Genomic DNA, 15,623 nt, shown 5'->3' with positions numbered 1-15,623 from the left:
TCATTAATAATAATTTTATGATTCTAATCAATTTCATACAATTATATGGTTTCAGGGTGGAATAGTCTAATCATTCATTTAAACATATAAATTCCATCGACAACCACTCTTCCTATTTTCAAGCATTGTGGTGGCTGCATCATGTTATGGGTATGCTTGTAATGAGCAAGGACTAGGGAGTTTTTGGGGTTTAAAAAGAAGTGGAATAAAGTTAAGCACAAGCAAAAACCTAGAGGAAAACCATTGCACCTTCAGTTTCATCTCTTCCTTTACCTCGGACACCACATTCTTGGCCACACACTGGTAACCCTTGTTTGCTGCGGTGTAGCCGGCCCGTGACGTTTCCTTGTGCGTGTCGATGCAGATTCTTGGGCCACAGCTCCCCTTTTCTCTCCCACTCAATGGTGGGGGTGGGGTGGGGGTGGGGTGGCCGTCACTTCTGCAGCTCATCACCACTTCCTCCTCTTCCATCCCAGATGAGGAAGCACTGATGTTGATCTTGGGTGCATCTGGAACACAACTATGAGATATCTGAGGACATATCATATTATCATGTTGCTTCAGGATCTATCCGATCTTGTCTGATCTACATGAGTGCCCAGGGAGTGCCGCCTTTATGGCGATTAGTAATTCAGCATAAGTCAAACAGTTCAATAGCTCAAGGATTAAGTGTACTGTACTGCCATCAAGGCTGGAAGGAGACATCTTTGAACACAGTGAATCATTTCAGTAACACTCTACCGAGAGCATCCAGGTAAAATGGTTTCTAACTTGTTAAAAGCAAGTCTTATAACAAGTCTTATTTGCTGTTTCTCTATGCGTAAGATTTTCAAACGTTCCAACCTGGCTGGAATTTTAGTCCAGATCATTAGAATTATAAGACATTATAAAGGGGATATAAGATGATTATAAGACAATATAAAGGGGTTCAAACATACTCATGACAAGTCTTGCAATGCATAGCTGCATCATAATGCATTATACATGGATGCTTTCAGTAACGTGTTACCAATATTTATTCACAAATTAACTAGGGACTATCACTAAAACACCGTATAACATTCTAAAGTGAATCTGAATTGTAATTAGGTACTCACAGTGTATGTCTAGACAGTAAGAAACCTGTTTTGAGTTATTTCTCATGTAGGCTTTCACTTCACAGGTCAGACCCTTCCCAGTATGGTCCCTCAGGGCAGTAAGAGTCAGTGTGTCTGACACGTTAGCTGCATCCAAAGTCTGCTGGGTTTCATTTTTAAGAAGCACACTTCCTAGATACCAGCTTATGTGGACACGGTCAACGTGGTCAAATGCATCAACACTGCATGTTACATCACAAGTCACATTTTCCGTCAAAATACTTGGCATCACCAACACAGGTTGACTAAAAGCTGTAAAATCAGAGAGAAGTTGATGGAGAATGATTTTGCTCTTTCACATGATGGCAAAACAAGTTATTTAGGCCTTGGCTAAAGTATACTAGCATTATAATTTACAGTGTAAATATGTCAAATTATTCAAGACATTATTCAAGACATTGACAGTAGTTTTTGAGGTTATGTCATCACATGCTACAATTATTCTACTTACCATAGACAGTCATCTTGACAGTTTTTAGTTTTTTCTCTGAACTGCCATCGCACTTTGCATTGCAGGTATATCGACCCGCATCCTCAATCATCACGTTGGAAATTTGAGTGCTGTTTTTGGTTAGCATACCATCAGAGTCAGTAGTAGCTCTTGTCCACCTGAACTGTGGTGCCTTACAACTACCAACGCAAGCACAGGTGAACTGGAAGGCTGAACCTGCCAGCACAAATACCTCATTCCCAGGAGGTGAAATGGCGACTTCTTCTATCTGACTACTGACTACAAAACAACAATACATACATGAATTGAATACATAAAATATCCATAGCATAAATGGAATTAATAATGTTCATTTATTGATCAGAGAAAGGATGTTTACCTGTAACATGGAAGAAGGCACACAGTTGAAGAAGTTGCATCTTTTTCATGTCCATTCTTCAGGTAGAATATTGAGCTTGAATGTAAAGTTTTGTTGCAGAGCTTGGCCACTCAATGTGCAAGGTATCCACCCTTTACTTTAAAAAGACCGGACATTCTGTCACGTTCCTGACCTGTTTTCCTTGTTTTTATATGTGTTTAGTTGGTCAGGGCGTGAGTTGGGGTGGGCATTCTATGTTATGTGTTTCTATGTTGGGTTAAATGTGTTGCCTGATATGGTTCTCAATTAGAGGCAGGTGTTTGACGTTTCCTCTGATTGAGAACCATATTAAGGTAGGCTGTTCTCACTGTTTGTTTGTGGGTGATTGTTCCTGTGTCTGTTTGCACCACACGGGACTGTTTCGTTTGTTCGTTCGTTTAGGTAGTCTGTTCCTGTTTCATGCGATCTTCGTGTTTATGTAAGTTCTTATTCAGGTCAGTCTACGTCGTTTGTTATTTTGTAATTCATTCAAGTGTTCTTCGTGTTTCGTCTTTCATTTATTAAATTCATTATGTATTCATCACCCGCTGTGCCTTGGTCCGATCCATGCTCCTCCTCGTCTGAGGAGGAGAACGACGTCGACAGCCGTTACACATTCCATGATTCTGATGCCAAGAAGGGCTAGGCTAGATCTTTTCCTGTTACTTTGGGCTCCTTAAGCCATTTCCAAATGAAAATATTGATGGCCACAGGAGACCGTGTGTGTGTGTGTGTGTGTGTGTGTGTGTGTGTGTGTGTGTGTGTGTGTGTGTGTGTGTGTGTGTGTGTGTGTGTGTGTGTGTGTGTGTGTGTGTGTGTGTGTGTGTGTGTGTGTGTGTGTGTGTGTGTGGTGTGAAAGTGATGATAATGAAGCCCCTAGTCTCCTGTAATGGCCAAATGTGACATAAAGTTTTGCACTTAAAATCTTTGCTTTATTAAAATGAACACAAACTGATTTACAATTAGCATATAACACTATTACAACCATGGTCCATAAAACAGTATATTGAAAAATACATGAAATTAGACAAACTAGTGTTATACACAATGTTTTTACAAATAATTGACTAATTTGTTGAGTGTGCTTCCAGTTGACAGTGTATTCCATAATGGACCTACAGAATAACGCTGTAACAGCATCACTAACATTTTCCAATTGAGAGCAACATTATAGTGTAATTTTCGATTGTTGTCAGGTAGGCTTTCTAAAACATTGTAGCAGCTGTATGCTTACAATAACCAATGTCATAGCAGTTCAGATTATGTTCAATTCATCTCGGCCAAAAATTCCCTTCGACTATTTTGTCTTGGGAGAAGGTCAGATATTGTATTTATCGTAATGGGCTCAACCCCAACTGCAAACCCTCTCCAAAATTCTCCCATGAGCACGGATCTTTTCTAAATTCCTCGTTCTTCCAAGTGTAGAAAAAATGGGTTTGTAACAAAGATAGTGCAGAAAATCATCCATGAACATTTCTTAAGTGCCAATGAAACCGTGGTAAAAAGTGCTGGTAATAACACCCAGAAAGGTCTGTAGTGTAGTGTGTAGTGTAGTGTGTAGTGTAGTGAGGGAGCGAATAGGGAAGGTTATTCACGATAGGAAAATGTAATATGCTGAGCCTCTTCACACTGATCTGCACCCTTCGAAATATTTTCAAATAGCAATACAAAACAACCATTGTCTGACCAGCAATAGTCAACACCAGGGTACCCGCTTCAAATGGGTCAGAGAGAATGGGCGTCCCTCCTTTGAGCAATGATGCTGCGGAAGCAGGGAGACATGAGCATCCTTCCTGTGAGTACCGCGAAGACGTGATCCAGGGTAGAAGAAATCCCAGCGCCGAAAGCCACGACGGAATTAGCATCCATTCTGTGTATCTTTTTTGGTAGATGGACAGATACGTGTTGATTACCAAATCACCAGCGACGTATCGGTTGACGGCTGTGAGGGAATGGGAGAGAAGAGAGACAGTGATGCCGAGGAATAGGAGCGCATATTTGAAGGCTTGGTACACAGCCGGAAAAGAACTGCCAGCGGATATCTCCACTGCCTCGTGCGGCATCCAAAACACGCACACCAACAGGTCGGCTATACAGCCGTTCACAATGAACGCATTGCTAGCCGTCCGAAGTTTCTTAAATGTCACGACCAGGTAGACAACCAAAAAGTTTAAAATTGTCTCAAACAAGCACACGAGAGAATAGACGCAATGCCGCAAGGCTGATGTTGGCATTGTGTCCCACATCGCAGTCTATCAGTTGCGACGATTCGTTTGGCATGTTTGAAGAATAAAAACGGTTTTTAATACGAAAAAACGGTAAGGAGTCCTTATGCAATATTGTTTATGCCAATCTCCTATTCAGTGGATATGTTCCCCATGTTAATGCGGCAGTGATACAGTTGCATGGGGGGTAACAGACTATGCGCGCAGCGCGCCTGTGGTGATGCTACAGAGTGCAGACACTAGCTCAACAAAGACCTATAGCACAGGTGTCAAACTCATTCCACGGAGGGCCGAGTGTCTGCGGGTTTTTGCTCCACCCTTGTACTTGATTGATGAATTAACATCACTAATTAGTTAGGAACTCCCCACACCTGGTTGTCTAGGGCTTTATTGAAAGGAAAAACCAAAAACCTGCAGACACAAGGCCCTCCGTGGAATGAGTTTGACACCCCTGACCTATAGGAAGAAGAATGGAACAGCACGCAGGTTCATGTTAACACTTACCCTACACATCTAGCCTATTGCACCCAGTGTCTTCATTAATATTGAATGATTTCCAGGTACTGAAATAACTAGAAGCTCAAATAGGCAGGGACGGATTAATGCAGTCAGGGTAAACAGGGGAAGGCCCTGGGCCCAGGCGCATAGAGGGTCCAATAGGCAAAAAATAAAACTGTTAAAAAGGAAATATATACAGTATATATTATATATATACAGTTGAAGTTGGAAGTTTACATACACCTTAGCTGAATACATTTAAACTCAGTTTTTCACAATTTAGTCCTAGTAAAAATTCCATCTTAGGTCAATTAGATCACCAATTTATTTTAAGAATGTCAAATGTCAGAATAATAGTAGAGAGAATGATTTATTTCGGCTTTAATTTCTTTCATCACATTCCCAGTGGGTCAGAAGATTACATACACTCAATTAGTATTTGGTAGCATTGCCTTTAAATTGTTTAACTTGGGTCAAACATTTCGGGTAGCATTCCACAAGCTTCCCACAATAGGTTGAGTGAATTTTGGCACATTCCTCCTGACAGAGCTGGTGTAGGCCTTCTTGCTCGCACACGCTTTTTCAGTTCTGCCCACAAATTTTATATAGGCTTGAGGTCGGGGCTTTGTGATTGCCACTCCAATACCTTGACTTTGTTGCCCTTAAGCCATTTTGCCACAACTTTGGAAGTATGCCTGGGGTCATTGTCCATTTGGAAGACCCATTTGCAACCAAGCTTTCACTTCCTGACTGATGTCTTGAGATGTTGCTTCAATATATCCACATCATTTTCCTACCTCATGATGCCATCCATTTTGTGAAGTGCACCAGTCCCTCTTGCAGCAAAGCACCTCCACAACATGATGCTGACACCCCCGTGCTTCACGGTTGGGATGGTGTTCTTCGGCTTGCAAGCCTCCCCCTTTTTCCTCCAAACATAATGGTCATTATGGCCAAACACTTCTATTTTTGTTTCATCAGACCAGAGGACATTTCTCCCAAAAGTACAATCTTTGTCCCCATGTGCAGTTGCAAACCGTAGTCTGGCTTTTTTATGGCTGTTTTGGAGCAGTGGCATCTTCATTGCTGAGCGGCCTATCAGGTTAAGTCGATATAGGACTCGTTTTACTGTGGATATAGATACTTTGTACCTGTTTCCTCCAGCATCTTCACAAGGTCCTTTGCTGCTGTTCTGGGATTGATTTGTACTTTTCGCACCAAAGTACGTTCATCTCTAGGAGACAGAAGGCGTCTCCTTGTTGAGCGGAATTATTTTAATTTATTTTATTTTATCTTTATTAAACTAGGCAAGTCAGTTAAGAACAAATTCTTATTTTCAAATAGGGCCTTGGTTAACTTCCTTGTTAAGGGGCAGAATGACATATTTTTGCCTTGTCAGCTCGGGGATTCGATCTTGCAACCTTTCGATTACTAGTCCAATGCTGCCACCCCAATAGTATCACGGCTGCGTGGTCCCATGGTGTTTATACATGCTGTGGCAGACCAGGAGGTTGGGTCAAGACGTTTACACAGATCAGACACAGACAAGAGTATGATTAGGGTGTTTTTTAAATAATAAATCAAAAGAAAAGAATAGGTCTCCCCCATGAGACCCTCTCCGGGATACCGTCTTCTGGGCTCCGGGTCTTGCTGTATCTTGCCGGGCACACAAACCCAAACGTCTTAGCTCTGGCACCGTCTCCAACTACACGGAAGTCACCTTACTTCCGCCAGTCCTCTTCTGTGTGCTGCCCTTCTGGCAGCTTTATGGGATTTGTACAGTTGGTGAGCAATCAGCCCTTGAATACTCACAAACGCCACAATCAGCCCCAATTAGTCCTGGGCGGAGAGCTCGTCGAGACCTGGCACGTCCAGCAGATGGAGCCATCGCCTTGTAATGTATACTCCGTCTGTCACCAGGCCTCGACGAGTCTCCCCCTGGTGGCTAACCTGCTGTACGCCACAATGTGTACTATTGTTTGTGTTGATGAACTGGTAACTTCAGGCGTTTGGAAATTGCTCCCAAGGATGAACCAGACTTGTTGTGGTCTACAATTGTTTTTCTGAGGTCTTGGCTGATTTCTTTTGATTTTCTCATGATGTCAAGCAAAGGCACTTTGAAGGTAGGCCTAGAAAAACATCCACAGATACACCTCCAATTGACTCAAATGTTGTCAATTAGCCTATCAGAAGCTTCTAAAGCCATGACATAATTTTCTGGAATTTTCCAAGCTGTTTAAAGGCACAGTCAACTTAGTGTATGTTGACTTCTGACCCACTGGAATTGTGATACAGTGAATTATAAGTGAAATAATCTGTCTGTAAACAATTGTTGGAAAGGAAAGAAGATGATGTCCTAACCGACTGGACAAAACTCTAGTTTGTTAACAAGAAATTTGTGAAGTGGTTGAAAAACGAGTTTTAATGACTCCAACCTAAGTGTATGGAAACTTCCGACTTCAACTGTATGTGTTCATATTTTTTTCATGCAACTGCCAACCACAGGATGACTCAGGAGCCCGCTCTGAATGAGTGTAGACAGCCTTCTACTGCTCTGCTATTCATCAGATGGGGGAGGAGAGGAGGTAGGGGGCCCATGTGGGTAACTGGGGGGCCCCGTCTTGGTTGGGTAACTTATTCAGGGCTGGCCCTAGCCTTTTGGGGGCAAGATATGGTTGGGGGGAGCTCCCCACCTCACAGGCAAAACACAAAACACGGCAGAGAGAAAGTTAATTTCCGCAATTCTACACATTATGCTATGAGGCCTATAGAAGATTTTGCCATTTTAAAAGCAAGTTTTCTGCATTTCTACACATTTTGCCATGGTGCAGAGTAATTTTTGCGGTTTTAAAGCTAATTACCTGCAATTCTACACATTTTGCCATGACTTCTGCCATGTTAATTATATCTGAGTGAGAGTGACTAACAAAATCAATAGGGGCCCCCTGGAGGTCAGGGCACCCTGGAGGTCAGGGGCCCCTGGTCACATATAACTTGTTAGCTGACATGGCTAATTGAGTGACTGTCAGTGACTGATATAACAAGATTAAACTGCGGATGCACATTAAAAATTGCACCTACCATATCCTACTATTCTAACTCAGTAAATTGACTACAAACCCCCCCCCCCCCCCCCCCCCCTACCCTGCCTAGGCCTACATAATATCATCTAAAGTAATATAGCATAGGCTATTCTAATAATTGAGTAAGGAACATCCATAAAGTGATTATATGACAGGCAAGTGTCATAAACCAATGCATCCCCAGAGAACGGCGGATGGCCTGATATTTAATATTAAATGAGATGAGTCGGGGCTGCCTTTTGAAAATCTATGGTATCAGCCAAGCTAAAAAACAGTTTGTTAAAAAAGTATATATTCCAGGACCTCCCTCGTGGCGGTGCGGTCTAAGGCATCACTACAGACCCGGGTTCGATCCTGTGCTGTGTCACAACCGGCCGAGTCCTACACCACCTTTTGCAGTTTTGATGGATCATCATTGACGGGTTTATATAATTGCCAAAACCCACACCAGTCAATGGCATTCCTCTCATTTCCAAACATGACTGCAGCATTTCAATAGCTAACAAGACATTCACATGAAAAATAATCAACTTTGGAACAAACTGAAGGAAAGATAAGGCTTCATGCATCTGAATCAGTTTCAAATTATTCAACAGCGGGTGTCTAACCATAGATTATACAGGACACTGCACTTTCATACACTATAAAACACTAACAATCACATGTACTAATTTAAAAATAATGTAGAGTACATTATAGGTTACACTTTATGTAATCTCGAACGGTTGATTTAGAGCAAATCATGTAATTTAAAGCAATGTTTTCTGAAAAATATATCATTCTGTATCTCTTCACTGCGAAGAAATCTGGACTTCAGCTCCAAACATCCAACGGTCCTATTATGTGTACGTCATTTACAAAAACGGGAGTTTCACGTACACAGGAAGAAATAAATCCAATGCTTCCTTATCTTGAAAGTAGTAAACTCAGCAAAAAAAGAAACGTCCCTTTTTCAGGACCCTGTCTTTCAAAGATAATTTGTAAAAATCCAAATAACTTCACAGATCTTCATTGTAAAGGGTTTAAACACTGTTTTCCATGCTTGTTCAATGAACCATAAACAATAAATGAACATGCACCTGTGGAACGGTCATTAAGACACTAACAGCTTACAGACGGTAGGCAATTAAGGTCACAGTTATGAAAACTTAGGACACTAAAGAGACCTTTCTACTGACTCTGAAAAACACCAAAAGAAAGATGCCCAGGGTCCCTGCTCATCTGCATGAACGTGCCTTAGGCATAGAGCAAGGAGGCATGAGGACTGCAGATGTGGCCAGGGCAATAAATTGCAATGTCCATACTGTGAGACCCCTAAGACAGCGCTACAGGGAGACAGGGCGGACAGCTGATCGTCCTCGCAGTGGCAGACCACGTGTAACAAGACTTGCACAGGATCAGTACATCCGAACATCACACCTGCGAGACAGGTACAGGATGGCAACAACTGCCCGAGTTACACCAGGAACGCACAATCCCTCCATCAGTGATCAGACTGTCTGCAATAGGCTGAGAGAGGCTGGACTGAGGGCTTGTAGGCATGTTTTAAGGCAGTTCCTCACCAGACATCACCGGCAACAACGTCGCCTATGGGCACACACCCACCGTCGCTGGACCAGACAGGACTGGCAAAAAGTGCTCTTCACTGACGAGTCGCGGTTTTGTCTCAGAGGTGATGGTCGGATTCGGTTTATCATCGAAGGAATGAGCGTTACACCGAGGCCTGTACTCTGGAGCGGGATCGATTTGGAGGTGGAGGGTCCGTCATGGTCTGGGGTGGTGTGTCACAGCATCATCGGACTGAGCTTGTCATTGCTGGCAATCTCAACGCTGTGCATTACAGGGAAGACATGCTTCTCCCTCATGTGGTACCCTTCCTGCAGGCTCATCCTGACATGACCCTCCAGCATGACAATGCCACCAGCCATACTGCTTGTTCTGTGCATGATTTCCTGCAAGACAGGAATATCAGTGTTCTGCCATGGCCAGCGAAGAGCCCAGATCTCAATCCCATTGAGAACGTCTGGGACCTGTTGGATCGGAGGGTGAGGGCTAGGGCCATTCCCCCCAGAAATGTTCGGGAACTTGCAGGTGCCTTGGTGGAAGAGTGGGGTAACATCTCACAGCAAGAACTGGCAAATATGGTGCAGTCCATGAGATGCACTGCAGTACTTAATGCAGCTGGTGGCCACACCAGATACTAACTGTTACTTTTGATTTTGACCCCCACCTTTGTTCAGGGACACATTAATCCATTTCTGTTAGTCACATCTGTGGAACTTGTTCAATTTATGTCTCAGTTGTTGAATCTTATGTTCATACAAATATTTACACATTCAGTTTGTTGAAAATAAATGCAGTTGACAGTGAGAGGACATTTCTTTTTTTGCTGAGTTTATTTATGCACCAGAGACAAATGTACCCTTTCGGTTTTGGTTGACTATGCAGTATGGCAAACATAGTTACTAATTTATTTTAAATAATTATTTCAAGTGCATCTTTGTGGAGTATTATACAAAGGTTTTTGGTAATCGACGCTCATGATAACGATTGTCTGTCGCTGTTTAAAATCTCTTTCAAGTTAAGAAATGTAGGTTAACTACCCAGCTTAGCAGAGTTGATGCAGAGCCTTTATTGCAATAGAAGGCTCTGAGTTGATGTGCCTTAGTTGTTGTACTTGGAAATAAATATGCTATTTATAAAGAGATGCTATGTTCAGTTAGCATTTTAAAATAAAGCATTTAACCTTTTTGACAGCTGAAAGGACAGAACAGCTGTCACACCAAGACAACCAGAATCAGTCAGAGCTTGTGTTCCTTCCTTTGCTATAATACATTTTTTAATTCTTATCTGTCAAGATGGCAAGAGTTCTAAAGAGACAGTAGGAGCAAGAAAAAAATCATTTACAGAGGCAAGAATCTTGAAAAGTATTTTTTTAATTGTGTTACTTCCTTCAGCAACCTCTGTTCCCTGTAAAATATACACATGTAGTACAGTAGACATTTTACTATGCTTACTGTATGAAAATGAAAAGCAAAAATACTAATCTACAGTTATATATTTTCTTTACATACTGCTTGAAAAAATATATGCAAGTATGAATTTTACAGCTATAAATTGTACATTTCAAGGAGGTAGTATACCTGCATTATTAAGATTCTCCCATCTCGAAACAAATAAACACATTTCACTGCCAGGACAGAGCTCGAATAGAATACATTTTTTAAAATCCTTGCAGCCATGAACAGACACTTCGGTACACATTTATTTAAATCAACTTTGAAATTCAACTATTAAAATAGTTTAAAAAGTAAAAAGCATACAAATATAGGGACTCTTATAAGGTCCAACAGAAAATGGACGAGTTAGTCGAGCCACAGTAGGTCATATTCATTGGTAAAAAACAAGCTTTGATAATGACTGCTGCATTGTACACACAATGACATCCAGCATGGGATTTTAAAGATGGTATTTTGGGGGACAGTTGTGCTTTTCATTTTTTTTCTTCTCCTTCTAGTCTGAAAGAATCGTAATACGCAGGAAAGGTTTCTGCGTTGTTTTTACATTCTCGACACAAACACAAAAACTGGGAAATATTTCAGTAATAGCGACGAACATCTGTTACCATTGTGCCTTGACGATAACACAACTAACATAACTGGTTCTACAGTAGGTATGTGTTAAAAATAGGCTGCCACAAATCAAGTTCCATAATCCACAGCGTGTCGAATAACACTGAAAATGTGCTCCTTTTCCTTTCAAAGAGCATTATTACAGTGGGATCTTGTGTCTGTGGAGGGGATTGCTAAACTGCCTGGTGTATGGTATACTGCAGGGACTGAGGCTTATGTTGTGGGTGGTGTTGGTCCAACAACACAATACTACATTTTCTCTACTAATGACCACTGTTCATCATGCTCAACATACCTAGTCTGGTTATTGGTATGGTCAAATCATTGACCTGTGAGGGTTTATGAAGTCAGCTACATCCTTTTTGGTGGTAATGGATGGTAATATTCTGTATTTATCCTTTACTTGACCATGTGAGTCCTATTGAGATGCAAATCTTTTTTCAATGGAGTGATGTAGGCTTGCGACAGAGGAGAACATTAAGCATTAATTAGTTCCAATTGGGGGTTACCAAATCCCAGCAGTTCATTGAATCAATTGAATCAATAAAAATAAAAAACGATTTAAAATAGTGAAGAGACAACACTCATCTCTTCCCTATACGTCATTCTCTTCTCTCTAGAGACGACGTCACCCTTTCATTCCATGGGCAGAGGACTGCACACACATGGTTTCTAGACACACTCACTATGCAGTCTCCTTCATTCACACACGCTCACATAGGTACGTACAGGTTTTCATACAGTCTATGGTACATACATTAGCGTGCACGCACACACGGTCTACATTCTCACACACAAAACAGAATCATAAATGTAAGAGCACGTCACCCTGAGCCTGGTCCTGTGCTGCCAATACTTTGCTGATAAGGAACCTCTCCATAAACCCCTCGCATATTTGGATGTTGTTAGTGAAGTAGTAACACTCAGACAAAAATAGAATTGAGATAAACCAAAACATGTTTGTTAACCCACTTGTAAATATAAACATATTTCTTTATCCAGGCAACAAAATTGTCATGTTTCATGTATAAAATCCTCTCGTCTAAAAAATATCCTATTTTTTCAGTACGTCATGTGTTGTGTACACAGTAATTTTGTATAGCACATGTACACATAAATAAAAACGGAAATCTGTAATGCAGGGAAGCAGAGAGCCTCCAGTCTACTGTATATGGCCATATCTCAGCTTTAAAGAGACAGAGCACTCACATAGTTACAGCCTGGCCAAGCCTAACTACAGCCGGGTAATCTCCCTTTGTTAGCATTATACAAACAGCGACTTCAGTTAAGGTGGATCGAGGCCGTCTGATGCTGACAGAAGAAGCTCAAAACTCAAAGTTCCATAAGCCCTTGTGAGTTTGTGGCTGTCTATGTGCCTGCCCCCAAAGATCACAGCCGTCCAGATGCCAAGAGAGAAGAATAAATGTCATACATCATATAGCGCCTCCTGGTTTATTCATTTCCCTTTTCAGTATGTGGGAGAAAGCAGAGAAGAAGGGGGAGATGGAGAGGGGTGGGAGACTCCATTGCGCCCAGTTCAGTTGTCACGATGGCTGTCCGGTCTTGGTCAACGCAGAACCGCAGCTTTAGTATTGAACATATTCAGATTGAAGGGACTGCAAGAGGTGGGGAGTGGAGACAGAGATACAATATGACATTGAGTATAATGAATGTGAATCACAGGGCATCATAACACAACCTATGGCTCGATGGCAAATGTAAAAGCAAATTGCTGCATGTAATTGTTTTCAAAGTGTTGACGGCAGACAAAGAACATGCAGGAAGAAGGTTGTTATATAACAAGCCTGCATGAAATATTATATTCTAACAGGGTACAATAGAACTGTTGGTTGCAAAGGTCCAGAAAAGCCATTCGAATAGACAATCCTTAAAATGCCAAATGCATTTTCCTGAACTAATGAATACATTTATGGTGGACAAGACAAACAGGGTGTCTGTGTGTATGCAGATAGAGAAGGAATTAGCAGGACTGACAAACAGATGGGGGTGGGAGGCATGTTGCAAGACGGGAGCGAACGAGAGAGAAGGAAAAGCTTATGTTATTCTGATGAAGCCACAACTCCACTGACTGGCAAAACAAAGAGACGAGAGGACAGCTGAGACATTCATAACAGATAGTCATCCAATATTCCCCATTGTCAACCGCTCCCTCTGCCATAACCACTCACTATCCGTCACATCACCGGTTACCTCCTATTCACACGGTTTGTGGGCCGGTGGCTGTTGTGTTGGTCTCTGAGCGCCGTACTCAGATTATTGTATGGTGTGCTTTATCCATCAAGTTTTTTTTTTTATTTTTTTTTATTTTTTATCTGACACTGTGGTTGGATTAACAAGAATTTTAATCTTTAAAATGATGTCTAATACTTGTATGTTTGAGAAATGTGAATTATGAGATTTCTGTTGATTGAATTTGGCGCCCTGCAATTTCATTGGCTGTTGGCGAGGGGTTCCGCCAGCGGAACGGGGTTCTCTCTTCGGCATATGATGGCCTACGACGTTGGGGGGGGATGATGGTGTGATCGGTCTTCCTTTGCATCTATCGAACACACATGTGAATATCTTTCAGTTCTTATGTTTCAAGTGTTGTTAGATGGCTCAGATATTAGATGTCCTCATGTTAAAGCGAAACCCAGAAACCAAAATGAATCCCCCTGAAATCCAGCCAATCACTCAATGAAATGACCTCGCACATCAGCCAATGAGGCCACAGTGTCGAATAAACCATTGTTTACCCAGAATCCACCTGGTTAGTAGTTAAAGCACATTTTCAGATGAGTGTTCATTCTGTTGATGAGCTTTATTATTTTTAATTGGTATGTGATGTTAGGATCCACTCAATAGAGGTGAATACAGTAAACAGCCTAGGAAGAACAGAGCCGCAAAATAACTCTCCACCAACACACATAATTAGCCCAAATGTGCCAGTAAATGATTTTAACTGGAGACGGGTAGCTAGTGGGAAATGGCCGAATAGCCATGGTTAGTGTGTATGAAGTGGGCATTTAGTCTAGAGGTCGACCGATTAAATCGGAATGGCCGATTAATTAGGGCCGATTTCAGGTTTCCCTAACAATCGGAAATCGGTATTTTGGGACACCGATTTGGCACTTATTTAACTAGGCAAGTCAGTTAAGAACACATTCTTATTTTCAATGGCGGCCTAGGAACGGTGGGTTAACTGCCTCGTTAAGGGGCAGAACAACAGATTTTTACCTTGTCAGCTCGGGGGATTCAATCTTGCAACCTTACAGTTAACTAGTCCAACGCTCTAACCACCTGATTACATTGCACTCCACGAGGAGCCTGCCTGTTACGCGAATGCAGTAAGCCAAGGTAAGTTGCTAGCTAGCATTAAACTTATCTTATAAAAAACAATCAATCATAATCACTAGTTAACTACACATGGGTGATGATATTACTAGTTTATCTAGTGTGTCCTGCGTTGCATATAATCGATGCAGTGCGTATCGTTGCTCCAATGAAATTGTGTCACTTCTCTTGCGTTCATTGCACGCAGAGTCCATGTATATGCAACAGTTTGGGCCGCCTAATTTGACAGAATTTTACGTAATTATGACATAACATTGAAGGTTGTGCAATGTAACAGGAATATTTAGACTTATGGATGCCACCCGTTAGATAAAATACGGAACGGTTCCGTATTTCACTGAAAGAATAAACGTCTTGTTTTTGAGATGATAGTTTCTGGATTCGACCAGATTAATGACCTACAGCTCGTATTTCTGTGTGTTATTATGTTATAACTAATTCTATAATTTGATCGAACAGTCTGACTGAGCGGTGGTAGGCAGCAGCAGGCTCGTAAGCATTCATTCAAACAGCACTTTCGTGCGTTTTGCCAGCAGCTCTTCGTTGTGCTTCAAGCATTGCGCTGTTTATGACTTCAAGCCTATCACCTCCCAAGATTAGGCTGGTGTAACCGATGTGAAATGGCTAGCTAGTTAGCGGGGTGCGCGCTAATAGCGTTTCAAACGTCACTCGCTCTGAGACTTGGAGTGGTTGTTCCCCTTGCTCTGCATGGGTAACGCTGCTTCGAGGGTGGCTGTTGTCGATGTGTTTCTGGTTCGAGCCCTTATAGGAGCAAGGAGATGGACGGATGCTATACTGTTACACTGGCAATACTAAAGTGCCTATAAGATCATCCAATAGTCAAAGG

At 41.8% G+C, this 15,623-nt stretch overlaps 2 protein-coding genes across 5 annotated transcripts in view; both read right to left on the bottom strand.

Moving 5' to 3' along the window:
* Positions 1 to 2,894: 2,894 nt before the first annotated feature.
* On the bottom strand, positions 2,895 to 4,443 carry gpr88 (G protein-coupled receptor 88). The gene is given in 5 exon segments (XM_055941030.1): positions 2,895 to 3,381; positions 3,384 to 3,414; positions 3,416 to 3,549; positions 3,552 to 4,194; positions 4,196 to 4,443. Coding segments are annotated over 5 exon segments (1,008 nt in total). The 5' UTR covers positions 4,265 to 4,443; the 3' UTR covers positions 2,895 to 3,250.
* A 6,265-nt stretch (positions 4,444 to 10,708) lies between these two features.
* cdc14ab (cell division cycle 14Ab) overlaps positions 10,709 to 15,623 on the bottom strand; it is an 82,768-nt gene continuing 77,853 nt past the window's right edge. For all 4 annotated transcript variants that reach the window (XM_055941024.1, XM_055941025.1, XM_055941023.1 and 1 more), the window contains one exon: positions 10,709 to 13,038. In XM_055941024.1, coding sequence (XP_055796999.1) covers positions 13,009 to 13,038 — 30 coding nt within the window. In that variant the 3' untranslated portion in view covers positions 10,709 to 13,008. The remainder of the gene's footprint in view (positions 13,039 to 15,623) is intronic.

This window comes from Salvelinus fontinalis, chromosome 12 (genome assembly GCF_029448725.1).
Source record: "Salvelinus fontinalis isolate EN_2023a chromosome 12, ASM2944872v1, whole genome shotgun sequence".
Classification (NCBI taxonomy): domain Eukaryota; kingdom Metazoa; phylum Chordata; class Actinopteri; order Salmoniformes; family Salmonidae; genus Salvelinus; species Salvelinus fontinalis.
The sequence above is the reverse complement of the archived record's forward strand: the minus strand, read 5'-3'. Positions and strand labels throughout refer to the sequence as shown.